Below are 25,987 nucleotides of genomic sequence, written 5' to 3'. Positions count from 1 at the left end.
CCTTAGTTTTTCCCTAATTTCCTTTTTCTTTCCCAGGGCCCCTTCCTGGATCCCGTAGGACATTTTGTCCTCACATCTCCTGAGGTTCCTCTTATCTGGGACAGTTTTCGTAGGCTTTCCTTGTTTTTGATGACTTTGACAGTTTTGAAGAGGACTAGTCAGGAATTTTCTAAAGTGTCTCCTAATCTGGATTGGTCACATGTTTTCCTCACAGTCTTGGGGAGAAAGGCCCAGAGATGAAGTGCCCTTCTCATGTCAGCGTATCAAGTGCACATGCTCTCAACATGACTTATCACTGATGGTGTTGACCTTGATCAGCTGGCTGAGCAGCACAGGGGTTTTTCTCTTCCTTCATCCAGCAGACATTGATTGAGCACCTACTAACGGCCAGATGCTGCATTAGGGGCTTGGAGTAGAAAATTAAGAAGATAGGCCTTTGCCCCCAGAAGGTTCATGACCCAGTAGGGCAGGCAGGCGTGTATAGTAGGAATTGCCATAGAATGTGTCTTGGGCTGGGGTATAGGGGTAGGTATTTTCGGGGAGAGGGGAGAGAAGTGAGCCAGAACCCTGGAGGTGGTCGGGGGCAGGGGGTGGTTTGCCAGGAAAGAGTTCACCGAAAAAAATCAGTTTCCTTCTTTTTCATGGTTGAATACCATTCCATTGTCTGGATGGACCACATTTCATTTATCCATTCATCCATCGACGTTTGGGTTGTTTCCACTTTCTGGCTATTGTGAATCGTGCTGCTGTGAACAACTGTGTACAGGTGGGACTTCCCTGCAGGTCTAGTGGTTAAGACTCCACGCTTCCAATGTAGGGGGCGCTGGTTCGATCCCTGGTTGAGGAGCTAAGATACCACGTGCGGTGTGGCCCGGCCAGGAAAAAAAAAAAAAAAAAGAATTAAAAAAAGAACTGTGTACAGGTTTTCCTGTGAATGTACGTTTTCCATTCTCTCAGGTAGATAACCTAGAAGCGGAATTGCTGGGTCATATTGGCAACTGTCTGTCTACCTTTTTGAGGAACTGCCAGACTGTTTTCCACTCTACCTCATCTTTTATTCCATGCGTTTCTCTCAGTCTGTAATAGAAAGTGCAGATGATCATCTCTTGGTCTCTGCCCGCCCGCCACCCCCGTATGCTCTGGGCGTGCAGGGGCTGCTTCTGTCTTTGCCCAGCAGTATTCAGCCCTCAGCATGGTGCCCAGGACCTGGCTGGCACTAAGGAAATACCGGTGGGTGGGCAGGCAGGTTCTATTCCTCCAATATTTCTCGACTCTCACGTTGTACCAGGCTCAGTGCGGGTCGCAGAAGTAGCAGGGACCCAGACAGTGGTGATTCCTACGCCGGTGGCAGAGCTGATTGAGCCATCCTGGAGCCAGTTGGCAATCTTGGCTGGTGCTCAGGAGAAAGGAGAAGATGGGGACGAGGGTGTCACAATCACCGACATGTATCTGGTCATTTATGTCCTGAAAGTGAGCTCACCGAGGGCATGAAGGGATAAGGGCCAAAGCAGGGCCTCTGGAGGAAGGGGCGCCAGGCTGGGCCGAGGCAGGAGGAGCCTCAGGAACCTGGCCTCTTGGAAACTAGGTGGGAGAAGACTTCAAGAAGGAAGAAGCATGGCTGGCAGTGTCCAAACGCCCCTGTGAGGGAGAGGAAAAGGGAGGTGGAGGGTCCCCAGCATCCTGACCTTTCTGCCCCCCGACCCCACCCCCAGCTCACCGGCAGTCTTCTCCCACCCCTCTGGCTTGGCTCAGCTTCCTAAGCCATGGGCCACCTTATAAGGGCGTGGTGGGCGGTGGTGCCAGCAGGGACGGCATTAGGTGGCCCACTGCCCACTCCGCAGGAGCCAGGAACCCCCTTCGGGTGGCTGCAGTGAATCAGAAGCAAAGGGCATTGAAATGGGGCCGTTGAGAGGCTGGGACCCCAGACCTGGAGGGCCTGTGTGTGGGTCTCAGAGGCCAGCGGCCCGTCAGCACTCGAGGGGACCTGCCTTGTCTCTGCGACTCTGTGCCCCTCCAGCAGGGGTAGGGCGGCCACGTGCCCTGGGGAGATGGGGGCTCATTCGCCTCGTTCCACTCCACATCCCTGCCCCTAGAACAGTGCCCGGCCCTCAGACGGCCCCCAGTAAGCGCCAGGGAAGGAGGGACTGAGGCGGTAAGAGTCCGGGCGCTCTGGAGAAGGGACAGGGCTGCTCACAGAGCTAGGAGGGCAGTGAGCCCATGTCCATCCGTATGTACTCGGTTCCAGGCGTGGCGAGACCTGGTCAGTGCAGGAAGCATGCGTGTGTGTGTGTACGTGTGCACGTAGGGGCAAAGGGGTGTGTGGGTGTGAGATAGTGTGTGTGTGTATCTGAGCGTGTAGGTGTGCGACTGTGTGTGAGTGTATGTCAGAGCGTGTGTGCATGTGCACGCAAGACTGTGTGTGTAGGTGGTTCGTGAGTGTGAATGTATCTGAGTGTGTGGGGTGTGAGGTTGTGGGTAAGTGTGAGTGTGTGAGTGTGAAGGAGTGTGTGTCTCTGCGTGCATCAGGAGGATGGTTTCTGGGGCTGCGCAGCATTTAGAGAGTATGGGGATGAGTCAAGAGAAAGTTCCTGAGGGACCAGAAGGTTCTGCCTCTCAGGCTGCAAATTTAAGCCCTGAGTATTGAATACATTTTATTTCTTGTATGAAATACACATTAATTTGTGATAAGTATCTGAGCAAACTCTGCGAGTGTATTGCCCTAGTTGTTTCTTTTAATCGGAAACTCAGAGCTGAACCATTCTCTTGGGCTCTTTGCAGGCCAGGGTTGTGGTTGGGGGGGAAGGCAATGCGCTTCTGAGGCTGGGGTCCCCTGGGCTCAGCACGGAGACAGTGGGCCCCAGCCCCAGCCCTGGCCACGTGTGGTCTTTGTCTCCGAGGCCCCCACTACTCCCCAAATCCAGCTGTGCTTATGGGGCTCCAATCCTCGCCTCCACCACCTACTCCCCTCTCCCAGCTCTGAAGTTGGGAAACCTACGCGGCCTTCCCAGCCCCTCCCTGCTCAGAGAGATCCTTCCAAGTCAGCACTCCTTGTCCATGGCCCCTCTCTGCCCCGGGCCAGCCACAGACTTTGCGGGAAGCCCCGGAGCGGCCCCCGCTGGCCCTCTCTCAGGAATGATTAACTCCTGGCTTGGTGGCACACCGTGGCTTGGTCTTTGGGGCAGGTTGTCCCCGGCCATCTGGGCAACAGGAGGAAAAGGTCTTCTGCTTCTGATGGGAGCCATCGCCTAGAGTTTGTACCACTCACCAAAAGCTAGAGCCCTCAGTGCCCGACAAACTCGGGGGGCCGTCAGGGCCCAGAAGCAGAACCAGTGGCCCTGGGGAGCCACAGAGTCCTGGGGTGGGAGGGTTATGAGCCCCCCACTAGGTGAAAGAAAAATGGTGCCCGCTGCCCCTTGACAGGGGAGCACAAGGGAAGGAGACTAGAATCAAGTGCATGGCCAGGATCAAGTCCAGCTGACCTGTGGACCCTCGGGTGTTGGTTGGGGGCTGAGCTTGGGCTGTGGGAAGGTGCTCAGTGACCTGAGGGTGCCAGGCAGGTGCAAAATGGGCTGCTTTTCTCCTGTGACTGTCCTCCTGCTGCCTGGAGACCAGATGCCCCCTCTCCAGGACCTGGGCGAGGGCCCCTCTGTGGCTGAGCTGTCAGAGCCAGGTCAGGTGAGGGCCAAGGGGAGCCACACTTCAGACGCTGTTCCATTAGAGTCCAGAGCCTTTGCTTTCGGCACAGCCAGTGTCCCTGAAGCTCCCAGGAGGGTGGGGCTGGACCATCCCCAGGAGGAGTAGGAGAGATGGGCCGGCACCCACCCGGCACATGGCAGGCCAAGATCAGGATACTGATCAGAGCCTGTAGCTCTCACTCTGAGGCCATCAGAGCACAGATTCCTAGCACTTTGACATGTCCCTGGCTTCCCAGCCCAAGGGGAGTTGACTCTTCTGGCCATTGGCAGCACCAGACAATCAACAGTAGAGAATAATTGCTTGTGGCTGTGCCAGCAGCCCACTTTGGTTGATGAGACAGGGAAGGTCAGATGCCGAGGCAGGGCTCCCAGGACAGGCCGCAGCTGGGGACAGGGACCAAAGCTGTCAGGAACAGCCACCAAAGCAGGGGCATCGGCACCCCCAAGGTCGCAGCAGGGACCCTGAGTGTGACGGGGAGCCTTGGCCCCTGGCCCTGCTGAAGACTCAAGGGTGTCAGTTGAGACTTGGTGCTCATGCGCAGGGACAGCAGGACAGCTCAGGCGCTGGCCGTTGCCCTCCTGATTCCATCCAGGCATCTGGACTACCAAGGCAGGGATCCCAGTAGCCAGCCCCCGGGGCAGAAGGGGCCGGCCAGGCCGTCAACTAGACGGGGGCGCGTGGGGATGAGGAGTGACCAGGTGGACAGACCAGAGGTGGGAAGCCCGGGGTGAGGAAATGTCTCCGGGTGACCAGCAGGCTCACTGGTCCAGAGCCGGCGGGACGGTGTGGGCACCCTGCCCAAAGCTGACCACACATGTCTCTGGTCCCCAGACAGAGCTGTGACCTGGCCCTGCTCGCGGCTGAGGAGCCTGCCCACCATGGCGAGCCCCACTCTGAGCCCCGACTCCTCGTCCCAGGAGGCCCTGTCGGGCCCCACCTGCTCCCCCACCTCTGACTCCGAGAACCTCAGCCCCGATGAGCTAGAGCTGCTGGCCAAACTCGAAGAGCAGAACCGGTGAGTTGCGACCTGAGGGAAAGGGAGAGGCCCCAGGGGTACAGCCTGGGCCCCGAACAGAAGTTGCTGGTGCCACCTCACACTCAGAGCTAGGCCTGGCCCTGGGCCAAGTGACAGCTCCCACCAGAGGCGTGACAAGGATGTTTGCCGTCACCTCCCACCAGACGGTTCTCCCATTCAGATGAGGAGGCCACGGTATCAGGGGGCCCAGTGGACCTGGCCTTCACTTCTCTAGCCTTTGTTGAAGGGAAGAGTAAATCCTCTGACTCTGAAGTTGGCCCTTCCCACTTCTCCTCTGGCCCACCCCCTGTTTTAAAGTGTAGGTTTTATTATTATGCCAGTATGGCGAGGCCAGCAGATCAGGAGATGACTGCCATTAAAAAGACAGTTTGGGGAATTCCCTGGTGGTCCAGTGGTTAAGACTCCACGCTTCCACTGCAGGGGGCATGGGTTCAATCCCTGGTCAGGGAACTAAGATCCCCCATGCCTTGCAGCATGGCCAAAAAAAAAAAAAGACAGTTTGTTACACACAGATTCCAAGAGGAGGGGCACAACACGCCATGCACCATGCAGGGCCACCCGGGGAAGCACCAGGGTCAGTCAGGAGGCAGAGGGAATGAGAAAAATGTGGGCAAGAGCCTTTATTGTGGTTTCTGCCAGAAGGAATGGTGAGGCAATGTAATCAGGCTTAGGACTGGCTAGTCTGAATACCTTCAGCAAGCTGGGGGCATAGGGGCTGGGCCTATTTGTCTAGTACCCGGCCCTGGGGTGATTAGGGCAGAGGGATAGTGGCCCTGAGTGCAAGAGCCTAACAGGTGGGTGGTTTGTGGGTTCTGGATTGGTTGGTTTGCATAAGAAAAGTGCGCTAGCAGGCAAGTCCTTAATTATCTCTAGGAATCTGCTAGGCCTGGGAGGGGCAGTCCCTCCTGGGTCAGGGAGGCCCCAGACGTCAAAGCCTCAGAAATAGGTGGTTAATGCAACCCCTTGCTAGTTGGGTGCCCCCAGCCAGCATCTCACCCTCTCTGTACCTCGTCTGTAAACAAATCTTTACAAAACCCGCCCCACAGGGTTGGTACGAGACTAAGTGAGCTACTCCCCATGCTTCTCAGCCCAGGGCCGGGCACAGAATGGGACGCATGAATGGCAGCTTCTCCAGGGCTCCCGGGATCAGGACCAGGGCTCAGAGAGGTTAGGGCACTGGCCAAAGTCACTCAGCACGTGCCGCTCAGGAAAAATAACTTAGACCCAATCCCTGGTATCCTCTGGGACCCCAGGGAGGAGGGGCCAGGCTCTTTGGGACCCAGGGGCCAGGGTGGCAAGCTCCTGCAGCCTCCCCTCTCCCCCCCCACCACACCCAGGCTCCTGGAAGCCGACTCCAAGTCCATGCGCTCCATGAACGGCTCCCGGCGGAACAGCGGCTCCTCGCTGGTGTCCAGCTCCTCAGCCTCCTCCAACCTGAGCCACCTGGAGGAGGACACATGGATCCTGTGGGGCCGGATCGCCAACGAGTGGGAGGAGTGGCGGCGCAGGAAGGAGAAGCTGCTCAAGGTGGCGCAGGCGGCGGGGCTGGGCGGGCGGCCGGGGGGTGGGCAAGGTCTGCCAGGGGCCCCAGCACGAGCAAAGGGCAGGACTGGAGGTGTGTGGGCACTTTCGGGGTGCCTTGCCAGGGCCGGGGGGCTGGGTGTGGAGATCAGGGAGGGGCTGGCACCCCAGGCACCCTCCTGCTTCCCGCCCGCGAGTTCCATGATGCGCTGGGGCGGCGCATTCAGCCTCGTGGACTCCGTGTGCCGTGCAGTGGCTCGGCCGAGCTCTGGGCCCCGGGTGAGGCGTGGGTGGACCCGATCTCAGAGGCCGGGCTGGGCGGCCGTGGGGAGGCTGCGCTGGGATGGGGTCCGGCCCGGCCTCCCGATCCCACCCCCGACCCCCCCACCCCCGCTCTGACCCTGTCGCCAGGAGCTGATCCGCAAGGGCATCCCGCACCATTTCCGGGCCATCGTGTGGCAGCTCCTGTGCAGCGCCACGGACATGCCAGTCAAGAACCAGTACTCGGAGCTGCTCAAGATGTCCTCACCTTGCGAGAAGCTGATCCGCAGGGACATCGCCCGCACCTACCCGGAGCATGAGTTCTTCAAGGGCCAGGACAGCCTGGGCCAGGAGGTGCTCTTCAACGTCATGAAGGTGAGGACCCCTGGCCCCACGGAGAACCGCTGCGGTCACCAGGCCCGGCAGAGCCCTGCCCTGACTCGCATGTGTTCCCTCGCAGGCCTACTCCCTGGTGGACCGGGAGGTGGGCTACTGCCAGGGCAGCGCCTTCATCGTGGGCCTGCTCCTCATGCAGGTAGGTGGCCTGGGCCCAGCCCCTCCCGGCTCTGTCTGCCCCCAGGAGGTGGACAAAAGGAGAGTGTTCCCTCCATCCAGTGTCCTCCTAGGTCAGAACCTCCCTCTGTGTCCACCTGTGACCTCTGACAGTCTCCCAGCCAGGCCTCCAGGGGGTGAGCACAGAGGGCTGGCCACCTGTTCTGTCCCCTATCTCGTCCCAAGATTGGAGGGAGGGGTAGGCCGTCCTACTCAGTCACCTCCCAGGGTTGGATGGGACACTCAGGCTTAGGTCAGCCAGTGTGATGTTTATGGGGCTTGGGGTTTCCTCCAGAGAATCCAGCAGGCTTAGGAGGGGGAGAATGGAGACGGCTGGGAATGGACCAGAGGATGCCGCCACCGTGGGCTCTGGAGGTGGCCAGACCTGGGGTTCAAGTCCCAGCTCCACTGTTTCCTGCCAGGCGGCCTTGGGCAGGTGACTTCAGCCTCAGGAGGCTTCCTGTCATTGAAACAGGGTGATGATATTTACCAGAGAGGTTTGCTGTGTGGGTCCGGGCAGCCCGGCACTGTCCACGTTCCATAAAAGTAAATGGAGCAGAGACAAGCGAAGCCATAAGAAGAGCAGTGGGCGCCCCCGCCCCCCCCACCCCCACTCACAGCCCCCTGCCCGCCCACCCCCAGATGCCTGAGGAGGAGGCCTTCTGTGTGTTCGTGCGGCTGATGCAGGAGTACCGCCTGCGGGAGCTCTTCAAGCCCAGCATGGCAGAGCTGGGGCTCTGCATCTACCAGTTCGAGTACATGCTACAGGTGAGTGGGCCCAGGGGCGGTCCCGCCTGCCCCCCCCCTCCAGCAGCCCACACATACGGGTGCTAACGTCGGCCGTCCCAGTGAGTCTCTTTGACTGAAAATTCCACGCCTGAGAAATCACATCCAGACGTTCCAGCTCAGAGAGGGGCTCTACTCCCCAAGGGGCCGTAAAGCACTGCCCTGAAGGATGCTTTGAGGGACCAGGCAGGGGCCAGCCCCTTCCAGTGGGGGCTCCTCAGAGCTCGGGGCTCCCAGAGCCATTGCGGCCAGGGTGGACGGGTCAGTCCGGCTCAGACACACCCACTGCGCCCTCCTGTCTGCTCCCTGGTGTGGCAGAAGGAGGGAAGGTGTTGTCTGCCTGCCTTTGCTGATTACTGGAGAACCGCAGCCGCCTCTGTTTATAAATAGCAGCCCCACAGGGCCCGCTCCTGGCTGGCAGAGAGAGCCGGTATACGTGTGTACACACACTCACACACACACACACACACACACACACACACGCTGGCCTGCTCTGGAAGCCGGTCGCAGGTGGGGCGGGGCAGCTCTGCGCCACAGTGGGCAGGACACGCCCAGTCGTGAAAGCCCCCTTCCTCAGGCCCGGAGGATGAGGAGGTGCCGTCGGTCGAGGGGACCGGTAGTGCCAGCAAGCAGGTGTTCCAGGGCCACACAGAAGGAGCAATCCCACCCCAGGCTGGGCAGCTGAGAGCTCCTGTGGCGAAGGAGCTGGCCGCCACCAGAGAGCTCCTGAGTCAGGAAGCCCGGGGCAGGCGGGGGGACAGCCTGAGGGTCTGTTCTCCCAGTGAAGGACCTCCAGGGAGTCCTACCGCCTTCTCCAGCCTCAGTTCCCGCAGTTTCTGTCGCTTTCCAGCAGTCTGAAGTTCAGACCAGTCAGACAGGCATCCCTTGAGCGTTGCTGGGCACAAAGCACAGAGCATTGTGGGGGGCGGTGGTGAGGGTCCCACGGGCAGCTGGGCCTCCTGCCATCCCTGCCATGTCCCCACCTAGTGCTACTCAGAGCTCTGGGGTGCTGCCGCCCCACCCAGAGACAGTGCGGGGGACTGCCCAGGGCAGGTCAAGGAAGGCTCCCTGGAGGTGCAGGCACTGAGGCCTAGCGCTTCCGGTGGAGGGAGCCTGTGGGTGCTGACAGCTGTGCCCAGCACCCTCCTCATGGTGCCTGGCCTCCTCCCCCCACCCCAGGAGCAGCTCCCGGACCTGAACACCCACTTCCGCTCCCAGAGCTTCCACACGTCCATGTATGCCTCCTCCTGGTTCCTCACGCTCTTCCTGACCACCTTCCCACTGCCCGTCGCCACGCGTGTCTTTGACATCTTCATGTACGAGGTGAGGACCACATGCCCCTTCCTCTCCTGGCCACTCTGGATGGAGTGACTCACGCCCCCAGTGGAAACGATTCCAGGGCTCAGGGAGGGGTCAGAGGGCTCCCCAGGAGAGCGTGACCAGAGATGCACTACCCCTGCCTCCTTCACAGGGCCTGGAGATCGTGTTCCGGGTGGGCCTTGCCCTGCTGCAGGTGAACCAGATGGAGCTGATGCAGCTGGACATGGAGGGGATGTCCCAGGTGGGCCAGGAGGGCCAGGGCGGGCAGGCTTGCCCCCCAGCAGGGGCACCTGGGCAGGTGGAGCCCTTCTGAGAGATGGGGAGGCCCTGGACTTCCTGAGTGCCCTGATCCTTTCCCATCACCTCTGCCCCCCCGAGGTCTCCATGGAGGACCAGGGTGGGTGGGTGCCCAAGGAGCCCCAGGCTCTGCCAGACACAGCCCAGGGCCAGCAACCTGGTAGCAGGGAGAGAGGAAGGCCTAGGCCGAGCCCTGGGAGTCCCCCCGCTTCACCTGCCCCCAGCTCTGTGTCCCCAGAGCCTAACATGGCAAATAGTAATACTGGCCAAACCAGGAGGCGTTGGGTGTGGTTTCGGCCCCAGCAACTAGGCCGGGCGAGGGCACAGGAGGGAGTGAGGGGTCTGGGGCAGACTCTCGCCCTGCCCCACCACAGCCTACCCCAGCTGCCCTGCCTGCTGAGAAGAGGCCGGCCTGCATCTCACCGCCATGTCCCCATCATGCAGGCCCCCGCCCCCTCCCAGCGTCCTCCAGCTGGTGCTTCAGGGAAGAATGCACAAAGGCCACAGTTGTGTCCACGAACACGGGCATCCATTGTCCGCAGCTGCCAGAGGGGGCCAGCTGGGCTAGGGAGCGGGAGCCAGCCTGGCCCCGAACTGCAGCAAGCTGTGTCCACCCGGCAGCTTGCACTTAACTCTTTGCGGAGGTTCCAGGGGCCCCAGGCGAGCAGGCAGACCACTGAGGGGTCCCCCCTCTGGCTTCCTCCGCACCACCCCGATCCTTCAGCCTCTTCCGTCTCCTCTCACTGCCCTGGGGCAGCGGCATGTCTCCCCCTTCTTCCGTGAAGGTCCTCTGTGCTCGGACCCCACCCCCACCCACACCTGGCCTTCGCCCTCAGGAGCTCCCGAAGCCCGCTTTCCCTGCAAACAGAGGTCCTGGCTGCAGGCAGCTCCTTCTCACGAATCCTGCTTCTCACACTCGCTCACTCGATCCACACAACAGGCCAGGTGATGGCGGGCGCCCAGGCCGACCGGCTCTGGCCGTCCCTCCTGGTGTACCCAGGCCCTCCTCCAGGGAAGCAGGGTGCCGCAGGGGCTCGGGTGGCCCCAGGCGGTCAGGGCCCCTGTGTCCGTGACCACCCGTGTCCCCACAGTACTTCCAGAGGGTAATCCCCCATCAGTTCGACAGCTGCCCGGACAAGCTGATCCTCAAGGCTTACCAGGTCAAGTACAACCCCAAGAAGATGAAGAGGTCAGTACCGGGAGGCCAGGGTGCTGGCAGAAAGGGGGTCCCCGAGGGTGAGACAGTGAGCACGTCGGCCCTCCCCTCTGCAGGCTGGAGAAGGAGTACGCAGCCATGAAGAGCAAGGAGATGGAAGAGCAGATCGAGATCAAAGTGAGCCCCCTGTTGGCCTGGGCAGGGCTGGCGGGAAGCAGGGGGGCGGTGGGGGGGGGCTTGATGGTGGTGGTGGATATGCCCTTGGGAGCCCCCTCGACGGCCGCTAGAGGGCAGCCCACCCAGCGCGGGCCACACAGCAGGGGGTCCTTAGGCTCTGAGAGGTGGTCCCTCGGCCTGCCTGTCCTTTCACTCACCACCAGGCCGGCATGGGAGCAAGGGCCACCCCCCCCACCCCCAGCATTGGGGACACGGTGGTGAACAGGTCCACTGAGATTCAACCTCCAGCCCTTTCCCCTCCCGGGGGTCTGAGGGTGGGACTGAAAGGTCCAACCCTCTCATCACAGGACTGGGTCCCCTGGCAACCAGCACCATCCTTAGGTGATGGGGGGTGGGGTGGGGAGGGCTTTCCAAAAGTCATCTCATTAACATAACAAAGACGCCTTTATTCCTCTCCTCACTTAGGAAATTCCCAGGGTTTTAGGAGCCTGTGCCAGGACCAGGGACAAAGACCAAGTATATATTCCTTGTAAATCACAACATCATAGAGGGTTTTCTGGGTGTGCAGAACCTCTGAACCCAGATGTCCCTCCATCTCCTTCCCTCTGCTTTCATCCCTTCAGACGTGATTTTGGTTGTTCCCTCAACAGGCGTTTAGTGAGCACTATGTGTCAGAGTCACAGCAGGACTGAGGCCCCCCAGTCCAGTGGAGGTGGGGGAAAGACACAAACACAAACACCAGCACAGCCTGGCTCTGTCCTCTTCAGTGGCAGAGTCCCACAGTGGCTGGGACTGGAGTCCCACAGACCAGAGTTCAAATCCCAGCTCTCCTGCAGACCAGCTGTGTGACCTGCCGGGAAGGTGAATTCACCTCTCTGAGCCTCAGTGTCCCCTTCTGCAAAATAGGGATGACGCTCTCCTGTTCAAATAATTATTATTATTAACCACCACCATCATCGTCATCCCGACCGCCTCTAGAAAGGCAGAGACAGAACCTAGATTCGAATCCAGGTCACCTGCCACCCATACCTGAGTGGCGAAAGAGGGCATCATTGCCCCGGCCCTGTTTGTAAGTTTTTGAGAAATAGTCTTGTGTCCTGAATTTTTAAGCATCTCCCTTTCTCAGGAATGGCAGCTTTACTGATGCACCAGTCCAAACGTGTATGTTTTGCTCATGCACAGACAAGGGCCTGCTGCCATATGGTGACCATGATGGCTCAGCAGTAGGGAGGGACACAGCGGATCCTTAAACCACATGCCCAGCCTGGAAATTTATAACGAGAGGAGACTGCGTGCCCAAGGGCAGGGCAGATGCCTTCTCCCCTGACCCAGCCCTGTGCCCTTGCACCTTTTGCCTGTTTAAAAATGTACCTGGGATTTGTTTTAATCAGGTATGGTGAGGTGACAGACACAGAGACAACTGCCTTCAAAAGAAGAGTTTATCACTCACAGGAGGGGGCACACCTCTGCACGCAGGGCCACATGGGGAAGCACCAGGGAGGGTCAGGAGGCAGAAGAAGAAAAGCATGGGCCAGAGCCCTTATTGTGGTTTCCACAGGAAGGGATGGGCGAGGCAGGGTAGGCAAGTTCAAGAGAGTTCAGGATTGGCTAGTTTGAATAATTTCCAGGCTCTGGGCTATAGGGGTGGTTCCTAGCTGTCCTGGAACAATTGAGAGCAGGGGAAATACTAGCGTGGTGTGCGAGAGTTAGATAAGGGCGGTGGGTGGGGGCATGGGCTCTGGATTGGCTGGTTTGCCTGTGGAAGGCAAGCTAGCAGGCAGGTTGTCTACTCTCCCTAGGAGTTAGCTAGCCCTGGGAGGGGCAGCGTCTCCAGGACTAGCAAGGCCGCAGGATGTCAAAACATCAAAAATACAGAAAAAAAGGGACTTCCCCGGTGGTCCAGTGGTTAAGACTCTGCGCCCCCACTGCAGGGGCCACAGGTTCAATCCCTGGTTGGGGAACTAAGAGCCCGCATGCCGCATGGCAAAAAAAGAAAAAAAAAATTTAATAGTGTGATTAGTACATAGGCCCCTGTAGTCCTTGTTCACGCTCTGTCTGGTTTTCCCTTGGGAGGAAGAGGAGAGCGGTTAGTTGTTGGTCGGCACATCCAGCTCCTCCAGGGATGGCTGAGCTTGTGGCATCAATGCGTTGAGGCCAGAAAGGGGGCAGACATTCCAGGGGTCAGGGGTCAGGACTCTGGTTCTGGATCCCTATGAGCAACAGAGACCTGTGCCGGCAACGGCTCTGACCCCAGCGAGCCAGGAGCCTCGGGCAAGACACTGCCTGCCTCTGACTTAGTTTCCCCTCCCATGAAATGAGTCAGTGCCCATCAATCAAGTCTGCAACTCTCTCTGACCACAGTTGCTTCCTGGGAGTGTTCTGGGTGTTTCCATCACCTTTTTCTCCCCCGGTAGAAACCAGGCAATGTTCTGTGTGATCCGCAGGGAAGCAGGACCCTCACTAATCCGCCGATCAAAACTATTTCTATACCCACTGCTTAAGGGGTACGTAGTTAGAAACTAGGTGCAAGGCAGATGTGAACCTCCCCTGCTTCCCAAAAGGCTGTGAGGGAACCTAAAACCACAAATATGTAACCAAGACTACCAGCACAGGATGGAAGGCGGAAGCAAGGAGACCATCTCCAGAACCCCAGCCCGGGGAAAGTGACAACTCTTGGGTACAGCTGGCTCTCAGTGGGTTGCGGAAATGTAGTTGTCAAACTGAAAGAAGCATGTGTTCAGCAAGACCTCTTCCCCTGGACCCAGACTCTGAGTTTGTCCTCTGAGAATTCAACCCTGGCGCTCCAAGTGAAGCAGTGAGGGGTGGGACCTGTCTGCGAGCGGCTTCCCCCAAAACACAGAGGCCTTTGCCCCGTGGGAGGCGTCACATTGGCCCTTTACAGGCTCAAGCGTGGGGTAGAAACAGACTCCGGAGGAGGGACCACCGCCCCCAAAGCCCCCCACCCCCCGCACACACAGTGCATAGCTACCAAAGTGATCACACTATTTTTACTGAACCAGAGTTTGTTTTTAAAAAAACACCTGGTGGACCATTCCGAACGGGAATTGGCCTTGACTGTTTTCTGGAATCACTGACCCAGAGCATGAGACGCTGGCGCCGTCCTGCCCAGAGGTGGCCTAGCCCTGAAGGGACAGACCTCTGTGTGTACAGGAGCAGGAGGCGGGCTCTGACATGCTCTCCCCTCTCCCCGCATAGAGGCTTCGGACAGAGAACCGGCTCCTGAAGCAACGGATTGAGACCCTGGAGAAGGTGAGGGGTGCGGCCACCAGCCTGTGGCACCGAACCCTCCCAGCCCCGAGCAGGACCCAGCAGCCAGAGGGCCAGCCAGCCTCCTGCCCCGGGCGCCGCGCACCCCCACCCCAAAGCCTGTGACGTAAATCCCAGAGGCCCCACCACAAGCCCCACTGAGATTTGGGCTGCTGTATAAATTTGGGACTGTGGCGAAACTTTGCTTGAGGAGGGATTGAGTTATAACCCTGTCAACTGCAAACATGGAAATCCATTTGTGCCCGGTGCCCTCCCGGGCTGCCTGGGTGCGGGCGGCTCGGACAAAAGAAAGGAGACAGGGTGGGGGGAGGAGGGGACGGCCTTGCACTCTGGAGGGGGTACCATAGCCTTGACCCTGGCCCCCAACCTGTTTTTAAAGCTGGGAGTAGAGACGGGGATCCTCTACTTCCAGCTCCCCGCTCAGTCTTGCTTGACCCTCCGCTGACCACAGGGAGTAGGTGGAATTTGTTGCCCTTGCCCCAAAGCCTTGATTCTCACTTTGCCTCCAAATTAAAATGCACCCACCGGGCCCAGTGCTTCCCTCCCCTGCCCCCTCCCCGGACGGCACCTCCTCACTCACGAGTGAGCCCCCCGCCTGGCGGCCCCCATGAGTGACGCTGCCCTCCCCACTCACACGCAGACCCCTCTCCAGGACGGAGCTGGCTCTGGCTTTGGTCTTCCTCTGGGTCCTCTCCTGCTGGTTCTCTGGTTCTCTGGTCTCCTCTCTCCCTGCTTCTAGAGACAGTCCACTGCGTTAGTGACAAGTGGTTCTTGTCTGTCTCTCCCTCTCTCCTGTCCCCGCGCCTCCTGCTCTGCCTCTTCCCCCTGTCGCTCGGAACCCCTCCACCGGGTAGGAGAGCGCTGCTCTGGCTGATAGGCTAATCCAGGTACTGTAGCTTTTCGTCTCCCGCTCCCACTTCTTCCTGGTCCCCGCACATGACCACCAGACCACCTCTTCCCTGGCCGCTGCCATCCCCCGGGGGGTGAGGGGGGCAGGCCTGGAGCTGCGCATGGGGGTGACTGGGGACCGCTTCTCCCGGGAGACGGAGGCTTCCCTCTGGGGGAGGGGGCGTGCGTGTAAACGCGTGGTGCGTGTGGGCGCATCTGTGAGTGTACCCACACGCACGTGCACAGGTTTCCTCCCTCCAGGGGACACAGGTGGGGACCCAAGAGGGCTCGGGGACCCTGAGGCTGCATCAGCAACAGGCCCTGGTGTGTGCACGGCTGAGCCTCCGCAATACACACACACATACACACACACACACACACACACACACACACACACACACACCCCATTCTGGCCCCTCACGCTCTTCTCTGCTCCCACCTGCAAGGCCTGCCATCTTCTTTCACTCACCTGCTTCTGCTGCTGCTTCATCTTGAATGGCTTTATCTGGAAGCTTCTGCCCACTACCTAGTGGCTCTGAGCCTGGAATGGGGGGCCTAAGTTGGGTGGGCTGAAGGGATGAGGCTGGGGGGGCCTCGGGCAGGTGGAAGTCCCGGGCTCCAGGACTGGAGCAGGTCCCGGGAGAGATGTATCCCACCCCCCGACCTGGCCCTAAGGAGCCAGCCCTGAGCCTCTGGGCCCTTGGCGACCCCCACATCCCCAGCGTCACCAGCAGAGCCCAGCCTCTGCTGTGCCATGTGCCCTGGATAAGGACTTCTTTCTCCTCACCTGGGACAGAGGCTGAGAGCCAGAGCCTGGGCCCCGGGTGGCTGTGTTCCTCCAGGTTCCTCCCAGTGTCCTGTTCCTGCCGGTCCCCCCATCCCCAGGCCCCGTGGGGCGCCCCATCCCAGGCTCTGAGTGTGGGAGGCCTCACCCCTCTTCCTTCCGCCCCACCTCCACCCTCTGTGGGCCTCGCCTGGGGTGTGAGCAGAGGGTCACGGCCCCCTGTCCTCGCTGTGCTCAGGGGCAGGTGACACGAGCGCAGGAGGCTGAGGAGAACTACGTCATCAAGCGGGAGCTGGCAGTGGTGCGGCAGCAGTGCAGCTCAGCGGCCGAGGACCTGCAGAAGGCACAGAGCACCATCCGGCAGCTGCAGGAGCAGCAGGTAGCAGGCTGGGTGGGCGGGGCCACCCGGGCCAGGCCACGCCCCGTGCCCAGCTGCCTGCAGGGCTCTTGAGCAAATGGCTCCAAATCAGCCCTGCCTCAGCCCCTGGCCCGCCTGTTCCTTGCTGGGGGGCAGGGGACCCAGAGCAGAGTGCAGATTCTCCCCCACCCTCAGCAGCGAACTGCCCCACACCCAGGGGGGATCCCGTGTTTTCCGTTTCCCACCCCCCAGTAGGGTGTCTGGCCTACCACACTGAGAGGAAAGCAGTCACCCTCCCGGGCCCCCAGCCTCAGCACAAGAGCCCCTGGGAACGAGCTGTCCCTGCCGGGACCCCTCCTTCCACTGATGGGGCTGTGATTCCTTGGGGGAGCCCTGGTGTCTCCCCAGGGTCTGAAGGGCTGTTGGGCTGTTATCGAACTAAGCCCGGGTCCGCTCACCCGACATGCAGCAAAGCCAATCCACCAACACTCGGTTGTGGCGGAGGAAAGTAAAGCATCTATTGCAAACAAGGAGAACAGGCAGCTCCTCCTCAAAGGAACCCATAAAGTCCCCACTGGCTTTTAGGCAGGGGTTTTTAAAGACGGTGTTAGGGGAGAGGGTCCTAGGATGCATCATCAGCTCATGGACCTCCTTCCGATTGGCTGGTGGTGAGGTAACAGGGTGATGCTTCGGGAATCTCCGGCATCAGCCTTCTGGCTCCAGCCAGTCTGGCGTGCGCGTGCTTGTGTTCAGCATGCAGTCACTGTCTGCCACCTGGCTGGGGCTCTCAGTTTCTGCAGAACGGCTCAAAGATCCGTGTCAGACGGTTATCTGTGTCCCTTCAGGAGGACCTAGGCGTCCTGTGACCTACCGCCCTCATCATTAACCGCTTGCTGTGCTCTGGAACTCAGGGAAGGCCTAGGAAACTAAAGCCTTTTTCTACAAACAAGCAACGGGGACACCGAAGGGTTTTTGTACCCGGGAAGGCCCCACAGGGTCCTGCTCGGTTTCAATCCCCCCCTTTTCTTTGAAACTTGTCAATCCTGACGGGGGGAGGGGTGGCACAGAAAGGCAGTGAAGTCTTGGATGGAGAGGTTAATCCTAAGCTTGGCAGGGGAGCTCAGCTTTAGGGGGACTCAGTTTCAGGGCTTCCCCGGGGGGGCCAGCCACGCAGGGCAGGAGCTGGGACAAGGGAGAGGGTAACCGCTTCCAGCGCCCAGCACTTTGCCCTCAGAAGAGGGTCTGGCCTGTGCCCACCAGTCTGAGCCGGTGGGATGGGGGTGAGCGGGCAGCCCAAGTCTGTTGTGGGGTCATGAACTTCGGATGGGTAGTGGGAGGACCCATGTGCTGGAGCACTGCAGAGAGTCCGCTTCTCCCAGAGAGGGCTTTCAGAACTTTCCTCCAGCTGTACCCAGCAGGCTGCCTGCCTTGTGTGGCAACCCACCAGCAGCTGCAGCCTGCAAACTCAGCATGCATGCCCGAGCGCAGGTCCCAGAGGGGCAGGGAAGGATGCTGCAGGCTCCCTGCGATCCAGGGCTGAACCCAGCAGGGCCTGGCAGTGAGCTGGGGGCGGGGGGAGGGGGGGGGTCCCTGATTTGGAGAAACCACAGGGTGCTCAAGAAACAGTGGGTAGAGAGACGGAAGGGTCATTAGCTGAGGAGGGCCCCCTCACCCAGGCCTGGAGACCTGACCTGAGGGATGCAAGCTGATTCTTCGCTCCCAGGTGCAGGGGGTGGAACTTCACCGTTGCTCACCTGCCTCCACCTCCTGCCCCGCAACTTCGAGTGCTGTAGCCCCACCTGGCTCTAAAGCAGCCAGGCCAGTGGGGAAACTGAGGCTGGGCTAACCCCGCCCATGGCATGATGCCCCCTCTCAGGCCAGTCAGAGAGACATTCACCTGCCACCTCTGAGCTCTGGCCTTTAGGGCCTGATCAGAGCTGGGTGAGGCAGGGAGGCCGCTGCAGGCAGAGGGAGGGAGTGCGGGAGAGGCTCCTGGAGGAGGTGCAGCCTGGCAAGAGGTTGGCATGGGGCCCGGAGCCCTTCTGAGCCAAGGGAGAGCCACTGGTACCCATGGGCCTCAGAGACCCCCAGTGGTCAAGGGCAGCGAGCAGACCTGGGCAGCTAGGCAGGTGGGGGAAGAGGGTGGCGGCTGCCCTGCCAGGCTCCCCAGGCAGCAAGATGCAGGCCCCGCTCTGACCCCAGGGGCTGCCCTCCCCCACTGGCCAGGTTTGTTTTGTTTTGTTTTGGCTGCGCCACGCGGCACGCGGGATCCTATTTCCCGGACCAGGGATCGAACCTGTGCCCCCTGCAGTGGAAGTGCGGAGTCTTAACCACAGGACCGCCAGGGAAGTCCCACGGCCAGGTCTTCTTTATTGGGCCCACCCATCACCCCTGGGACTCCTAGGGTACCTTTGAGAAGCCCCTGGGCACTGACCAAGAAAGGAGTCTCAGCAAACTCTTTCCCCATCTGCCCCATGCCACCCTCACCCTGTGGTTAGGCCACAGGCCACACAGCAGGAAGGGGTCCCCGGAGAACTCACCCTCCGTCCTCATCCCAGTGATCCTGGGAACCAGTCACTGGTGTCCCTTTCCATGGCATCCTGAGGCCATGGAAAGTCCCCTCTGTTCCCAGGACCCCTAGGCACAGAGCATCAGGGCCCCCCTGGCATCCGGCCCCTCCGGCGGATCCGGAGTTTCTCCTCACCCCCCTCTCCACCCACAGCCCGGCCCTGGAGGTGGACGGGGTGGGGCCAGGCCTGGGCCCACAGCCGGCTGGCAGGAAGGCTGCCCACCTCTGGCCACAGCCTGGGGCCCAACACAGCCCTCTGCCCGCCCCCAGGATAACCCGCGCCTCACCGAGGACTTTGTGGCCCACCTGGAGACGGAGCTGGAGCAGTCACGGCTGCGGGAGACCGAGACTCTGGGGGCCCTGCGGGAGATGCAGGACAAGGTTCTAGACATGGAGAAGGTGCGACTGGGCAGGTGCTGGGGGAACCCTGGGGAAGGGGAGGTGACAAGAGGCCCTAGCCAAGGAGAAGGGGCGGCCAGGGGGACCAGTGGGACAGGCCCTGGAGTCAGAGCCCCCTGCCCCAGCAGCCCCCACGGAGCTCAGGGCACCTCCCTCGGCCCCTGCCTCCTTCTCCTTGGTCTCCACACCAGGGTCTGGGCAGATGGGAAGTTGGGCCCCTCACCCTCAGACCCTCTCAAGCCCTGGAGGTACACACGTGCATGCGCACACACACACACAAGCATACAAAAAGCAACACGACTCCACAAGGGGTGTGCCCGCCCTCATGTGTCAGGCACCAGGCCACCAGTGCGGTGGCCTTCATGGGCTCCCTGGGCTGTATGTGTCCCCCTCAGGCCCTGGGTTCCAGGATTGGAGAGAGGGGAAGGGAAGGCCAAGGCCCAGGCCCATCAGGGCTGCTCCCCTCCATGGAGACACCACCCAGGGGGCCATCCTCTCCCACCTGCAGCCCTGCAGGGGGCACCAGGCCTCTTGGTCCCTTCCCAGCTCCTTCCACACCGGTTATTGTCTCAATTCCCAGTGCGCTGCCAGAAGGGAGGTGCCCCGGCCACCAGAGGGCAGCACTCACCCACTGGCAGGAGCCATGCCCCTCACCTCCAAGCTGCGCTATTTTGGGTGCCCTCCCAGGTGGGGTGTCTCTGCCACAGCCTTGCATGGGGCCATCGGCCTCTCGGTCCCCAACTGCCCGCCTGTCCAGAGCTGGGCTTCCCACCCCTCTCCCTCCACATCAGAGGGAAATGTGGGCCCAGTAGGTCTGCCACCACCCCCCCACCCCAACTCCCAGACTCAAACAAGGGTCAGGGAGAACCTCATGCAGCGAGTTGGCTTTTGGTCCAAGAGGCTGGAGCATGAATCTCTCATCACTGAGCCCTTGGGAGGCCAGGATAGGGCCTAAGCCGGCCCTCAGTGCATCCCCAGGGAGACGGTGCTGAAATCCACGGTCTTCTCTGCTCCAGCTGGGCCAGGTCCCGGGTCTGGGCCCGGAGGGTGTGGATCTCAGATTCCCAGGTGGGTAGCGCCCGTCCTCTCCCAGCCCACCCAGTGTTACTAGCAGTCACATGGTGTGAGGGGGTTGCCCTAGGCCAGTCGTGCCAGAGAGCAGGTGCTGTTATTACACCGGTTTTACAGACCAGGATGTCCAGCCGGGGCGGCAAGGGCGGGGTCTCCTCCCCTCGGGCCTGGTCCTTGTTCCCCCGGCGCATCCTGGGGTCCAGGGTGCGCCCTCTCCCAGCCGGGCCGCCCAAGGCGGAGCGCAGAGGAGAGGGGAGCCGGGGCGTGGGGCCTGCGGGAAGGGCCGCGTGGCTGCGCAGCTCCCCTGGGCTCTGACCGCTCCTCTCCCCGCAGAGGAACAGCTCGCTGCCCGACGAGAACAACGTGGCGCGGCTGCAGGAGGAGCTGAAGGCGCTCAAGGTGCGGGAGGGCGAGGCCGTGGCCTCGGCGCGGGAACTGAAACTGCAGCTGCAGGAGCTCTCGGACACCTGGCAGGTGAGGGAGGGCGGGAGGGCCTCGCCCGACGCGCACGAAGCGGCCTCGGGGCTCCCAGGCGGAGGCCGACCGCCGACCGCTGCCCGCAGGCCCATCTGTCCCGCGGCGGCCGCTGGAAGGAGTCCCCGCGGAAGCTGGTCGTGGGCGAGCTGCAGGACGAGCTGATGAGCGTGCGGCTGCGCGAGGCCCAGGCTCTGGCCGAGGGCCGCGAGCTGCGGCAGCGCGTGGTGGAGCTCGAGACGCAGGTGGGCCGCTGCCCGCCTGGGGAGGGGACTCGGAGCCCGGGGCCGGCCCCGCGGCGAGGCCGTGACCCCCGCCCGTCCGCCCCCAGGACCACATCCACCGCAACCTGCTGAACCGCGTGGAGGCGGAGCGAGCGGCGCTGCAGGAGAAGCTGCAGTACCTGGCGGCGCAGAACAAGGGGCTGCAGACGCAGCTCAGCGAGAGCCGCCGCAAGCAGGCGGAGGCCGAGTGCAAGGTGTCGCACCCCCCCCACCCGCGCCCGCGCCCCCGCCCGCCCCGCCGCGCCCCTTGACCGCTTGTCCCCCCGCCCCCAGAGCAAGGAGGAGGTGATGGCCGTGCGCCTGAGGGAGGCGGACAGCATGGCGGCGGTGGCCGAGATGCGGCAGCGCATCGCCGAGCTGGAAATCCAGGTAAGCGGCGGGGCCGGGGCTGGGGCCGGGCTGCGGGGCGGGACCCCGCGCTGAAGTCCGGCGACCTGGCCCGCCCGCAGAGGGAGGAGGGCCGCATCCAGGGCCAGCTGAACCACTCGGACTCGTCGCAGTACATCCGCGAGCTCAAGGACCAGATCGAGGAGCTGAAAGCCGAGGTGAGCGCGGGAGGGGCGTAAGAGCCCCGGTGTCCTCGGCCGGTGACGGGCCGGGAGTCGGCGCCTCGGGGAGCGGGAGAGGAGGGGGCCCGGCGGCCGGACTCCGTCCGTGGGTACGTCGGTCCACGCCTCCAGCGCGCGGGTCCCCCGCCCCAGGTGCGGCTTCTGAAGGGCCCGCCGCCCTTCGAGGACCCGCTGGCCTTCGATGGGCTCGGCCTGGCGCGGCACCTGGATGAGGACTCGCTGCCGTCGTCGGACGAGGAGCTGCTCGGCGTGGGCGTGGGCGCGGCGCTGCAGGACGCGCTCTACCCGCTGTCCCCGCGCGACGCGCGCTTCTTCCGCCGTCTGGAGCGGCCGGCCAAGGACAGTGAGGGCAGCTCAGACAGCGATGCCGACGAGCTGGCCGCACCCTACAGCCAGGGCCTGGACAACTGAGGCAGTGGCCCGCGTGCTCGGAGCCCGGGGCCGCCGTCTGCCCGCTCCTTCGCCGCCGCCCGCACTTAACAAACTCCAGGCCCTCGGTGGTCCCGCCCACCCCGAGGGCCAGGACCAGCGCGGCAGGGCGCAGAGGGTAGGACGGAAGTCTGGGGATCCTGAGTCCCCTGGCAGGCCCACTCTCCCCAGCAGTGTTTACCCATCTTGGTCCGTACCCCTCTGGGCCCGGTTACCTGGATGGTCTGCCCCTCTTAACAGCCAGGGCAGGGGAGGACCCAGGGGTCCCAGGACTGGAGGAGCAGGAACGTCCCCCCTCCTAGCTGGCCTCCTTCTGGGACAAGGGTGGCCCGGCTGGGAAGGACCCAGGAGCTAGAGGAGGCCTGAGGAAGAAGAGGCCGCTCTAGGCCTGTCGTTACCACCCCGAACCACCCACGGGACCCTTGGCCTCTGGGGACAGATGGCCAGGCTGGGTTTTCCTGCCTGGTGCAGGCATTGTGGCCCCTGCGACAGAAACCAAAGCCCCCCCTACTGTGTGCAGGGCCGCGCAGGGTGTGAGTGGCCAGCCGGAACCAGCCAGGGCCTGGGTAGTGTCTGTCCCTGCTTCTTGGGGGCCAGAGCAGCTGTAAGGAAATGAAGAGACCCCCCCCCCCTTTCCCCAGCACACCACATCTTCCTCTGTGACAGTCCCATCGCCCCAGCCTGGCCAGTGATGAAGGGGCTCCCCGACCCAGGCTAGCCTCCTCTCCAGGGTGTCCCCAGCCTCCACTTCCGTTCCTTCTCAGTATCCCCGGCCCCACTCTCTGGCCAGAGCCAGGCCCCAGGGGAGGAGGCCTCCCAGGTGAGTTGCCTCCCCGCGCCTGCTCATGGTGGTCCCGTGGTCTCTGCTGAGTCAGAACCAAGAACGGTGCCAAAATCCAACGATGCCCCCAGACCCCTACCCCCTGGGGCCTCACGCCCCTCGGGCTGACCCTCTCGGTGCTCCTGGAGCCTAGAGCAGCATCACAAGCAGTCTCCCCGGCACTTCCTGGGGTGGGGATCCATGCTCAGTACCCCCTTCCCGGTCGCCCACTCCTCAGTGTAACAAAGCCTGGGGACCAGGGTGGGCATCCGAGGGGCTCTCCCACGTGCCCCCCACACTGCCCACCACCATTTTGCACACTGCCTGTTCACACTCCACATGTCGCCCAGGCGGGAAAGATGGAAAATAAAGTGTATTTACACAGTCACGGACAAGGGATGCTGAGCGGGGCAGGCCTTGGGGTAGGGGAATCACCACAGCCATGGGTCCCCGGCCCCTTGTCCAGTGAAGCAGCGGGGAAGCGAGCAGGCTGTCCTTGTCCTTGGGAGCCTCCCACCATCTAAGAGAACCAGAGGTGGAGATCATAGCAGGCCAGTAGCGGGGGGCCAAAGAGGCTGTCCAGGTCGGGTGCCGCGTGGGAGAGGAAAGGACATTCACACGTACAGTGTGAGCATAAGTGTGGGCGTCGGAAGAGACGGTTAGTATTGTAGGAACGAGTCACCAAGGACCTGGGAAGTCAGGCGTATGGACAGACCCTTAGAGGAGGGCATTTTCAGGAGGGTGGCTCTGGAGATGGGGAGGGAGGATGGGCCATGATTTCCCACCTGGGTGACTCAGCTGGGGCCTCCCCTGAGAGACACAGAGGAGTGAAGGGTCTTAGGGCCTCAGGAAGATTCAGGATCTGGTTTATTCGGCACCCACTTCCCAAGGCCTTCCGGGTGCTCCACTGTGCCTGGTTCTGAGGGGTTCCAAGTGTAGCGGAGCAGACAGACATTGGGGTGGGGGCGGGGATTAGCCTGCACAGTAGTGTGGCAAGTGCCTAGACGAATGTGTAAGGAGATCAGGGAAGGCTTCCTGGAGGAGGTGTTGGGGGGGGGGGATCTGCAAGGGCAGAAGCATAACGGTGAGACGTCGCAAGGACCAGCAGGAGGCACATGAGGTCTGTGAAGAAGGAACAGGAGAGAGTGGGCATGGCCAGACCGTGAAGGGGCTTTTCTAGTCAGGAGAAAGAGTTTGCACTATGAACTAAGAGCGCTGGGGAGCCGTGGAGGGCTTAAGTGAGAGGGGCACCATCAGGTAGACTACAGTGTTGGGGGGCAGTACAGAGGCAAAACAGCCAGGCAGTGGGGGTTCCCAGAGAGGCAGCATCCTTTGTGGGGTTGCCCATGGAGCTGAGGCAGAGTCCCAGCTAGCACAGGGGTGACAGAGCCAGGAATGGCAAAGGAAGGCTTCCTAGGAGGAGACGTTTAATAGGTGCCAGCCAGGCCCTACCCTCTACACCCAGTGTGGACCCACCAACTGTCCCCCACTCTGCTGCCTGATACCTGCCAAGCGGCAGGGCAGGACACTGGTTATGCACCAGGACAGCCGAATCCCAGTTCTATTCCCTCCCACGACAGCTCCTGTGGGCCCATGCATCATTCCCATCACACAGATTTAACACTGAGACCCTGGCAGTTGCTGTTTGCCTCTCCTGCTGCCACCGGGTAATTCCACCTGGCTGGCTGCCAGGAGGGGGCACGGCGTTGGGGGAAGTGTCTGAGGTTCTGCCCTGCACCCTCACAGGGGCTGGCCTTGGAGCCCTAGCTGCCCAGCATGTCAGGAGTCAGCCCCTACCCTTGGGCTTGTCTCAGCATCTGGAAACAAGGACACCTGGGTCCTCACCAGGGCCCAGCTTAAAAAGGGACCTCTGTGGACTTCCCTGGCAGTCCAGTGGTTAAGACTCTGCACTTCCAATGCAGGGTGCATGGGTTCGATCCCTGGTCAGGAGAACTAAGATCCCACATGCCACTAGGTGTGGCCAAAAAAAAAAGGAACTTCTGTAGTTTGCCACCTAACTGATTGGCTCCCAGGGGTGGAGGTGGCAGTGTCCCACTGCGACAGCGCCAATGTCTCTTCAGACCCCAGGTTGGGAGGCAGCCGCTTCTGGGGTGGGGGACAGGCAGGACTTGGTGATTCCTGTCTGACAGGAACCTGGCTTCAGGGACTGGGTCTAGGAGCAGAGATAGGGTTGAGGGCCCAACACAGAGTCCCACTCTGTCCTTCTACCTGCCCCGGGGATTGTGGTTCCCCTCGGGCCTCCATCATTCTTGGTATGAAGCATGACACCCTCGGGGAGGGAAGACGTAAGGGGTGCATTTCCGGCAGGGGCACTTGGAAAGAAGAGCCTGCGCTGGGGCTTAAAGGGTCCAGGATCAGGGTGACTGGACTGTGGGACGGCAAGGAATTCTGACTGGGGGAGACAAGTGAAGACATTGGTTGGCTCTGGTGAGGACCCTTGACTCTGGGACACAGGCAAGAATGCCTGGCTGAAAGGGCTTGGGGAGGACACCCGAAGTTGGGATGAAAGGCAAGGCCCATGGTTGGGAGGCACAGAGGGGCATGATGAGGGCACCTGGAGAGGAGTGGGCATTGTGAGGACTTCCTGATCTCCCACCCAGCTTTGGGAGAGGCTGCTCCTTCCCTTCCCTGCAGGCCCTCCTAGTGCGGTCCATCCAGGAGGCAGGGAATGCCCTTCATGAGCCCTGGACCCAGCTGCAGGCCCGCCTTTTGCACTGCAGCCTCCTCGGTGAGCAGAGGGCAGTGCGCGCGCTTGAGAGGCCCTGGAGGGACCCGAGATGGCCATGGGTCTCAGGCCACCCCTGTCTCCCTCCTACACCCCAGGGTGTGCAAAGTAGGGCGGTGCACACTGTGAGGAGGGACCTCAGGAAGGGGCCCCCCACCTTCTCCTTGGATCCAAGCAAGCCTTTCCCACGTGTCTTTCCCCTCCCCCCAGGAGTGCCCGCTCCCCTGGCCGAGCGTGGGAAGAGCTTGGTCAACTGGCCACACCGCCCACGCCTTGCTCACTCGGTCGCGCGGCCTCACCTGGGCCCCTCCTGCACCTAATTTTTCCATGAGAAATTGGGCATGAGAAAACCTACGTTCACGAAAGCGGGTGGGTGCGCGGCGCTGGACCACGGGGACTCGGCATCGCCTGGTCCCACCCCAGCCCCTCCTCGCGCGCCCCTATCCTCAATGGAGAAGACGCAAGGCCGGGGAGTGTTCGGGAAGGCCTTCAACCAGAGCTACAAC

At 61.5% G+C, this 25,987-nt stretch overlaps 1 protein-coding gene across 8 annotated transcripts in view; it reads left to right on the top strand.

Annotated features, from left to right (window-relative positions):
* The window catches only part of EVI5L (ecotropic viral integration site 5 like), a 29,688-nt gene extending 6,565 nt beyond the window's left edge, over nucleotides 1–23,123 (top strand). Inside the window, exons 2-21 of one of the 8 annotated variants that reach the window (XM_059918582.1) lie at nucleotides 4,528–4,711; nucleotides 6,070–6,259; nucleotides 6,665–6,889; nucleotides 6,975–7,049; nucleotides 7,709–7,834; nucleotides 9,032–9,175; nucleotides 9,324–9,413; nucleotides 10,561–10,658; nucleotides 10,742–10,802; nucleotides 14,019–14,072; nucleotides 14,945–14,977; nucleotides 16,001–16,141; nucleotides 18,960–19,088; nucleotides 20,105–20,156; nucleotides 20,493–20,633; nucleotides 20,723–20,878; nucleotides 20,965–21,111; nucleotides 21,191–21,286; nucleotides 21,367–21,462; nucleotides 21,619–21,799. In XM_059918582.1, the coding sequence (XP_059774565.1) occupies nucleotides 4,575–4,711; nucleotides 6,070–6,259; nucleotides 6,665–6,889; nucleotides 6,975–7,049; nucleotides 7,709–7,834; nucleotides 9,032–9,175; nucleotides 9,324–9,413; nucleotides 10,561–10,658; nucleotides 10,742–10,802; nucleotides 14,019–14,072; nucleotides 14,945–14,977; nucleotides 16,001–16,141; nucleotides 18,960–19,088; nucleotides 20,105–20,156; nucleotides 20,493–20,633; nucleotides 20,723–20,878; nucleotides 20,965–21,111; nucleotides 21,191–21,286; nucleotides 21,367–21,462; nucleotides 21,619–21,698 (2,271 nt within the window). In that variant the 5' untranslated portion in view covers nucleotides 4,528–4,574 and the 3' untranslated portion in view covers nucleotides 21,699–21,799. Of the gene's footprint in view, nucleotides 1–4,527; nucleotides 4,712–6,069; nucleotides 6,260–6,664; nucleotides 6,890–6,974; nucleotides 7,050–7,708; nucleotides 7,835–9,031; nucleotides 9,176–9,323; nucleotides 9,414–10,560; nucleotides 10,659–10,741; nucleotides 10,803–14,018; nucleotides 14,073–14,944; nucleotides 14,978–16,000; nucleotides 16,142–18,959; nucleotides 19,089–20,104; nucleotides 20,157–20,492; nucleotides 20,634–20,722; nucleotides 20,879–20,964; nucleotides 21,112–21,190; nucleotides 21,287–21,342; nucleotides 21,463–21,618 lie in introns of all 8 variants that reach the window. The other 7 variants (XM_059918580.1, XM_059918577.1, XM_059918576.1 and 4 more) reach the window with 7 other exon arrangements.
* Nucleotides 23,124–25,987: the final 2,864 nt, after the last annotated feature.

The sequence above is a fragment of the Balaenoptera ricei genome, chromosome 3, assembly GCF_028023285.1.
Source record: "Balaenoptera ricei isolate mBalRic1 chromosome 3, mBalRic1.hap2, whole genome shotgun sequence".
Lineage (NCBI taxonomy): Eukaryota > Metazoa > Chordata > Mammalia > Artiodactyla > Balaenopteridae > Balaenoptera > Balaenoptera ricei.
Note: the sequence above shows the minus strand (reverse complement) of the source record. Positions and strands in the feature narration are given on the sequence as shown.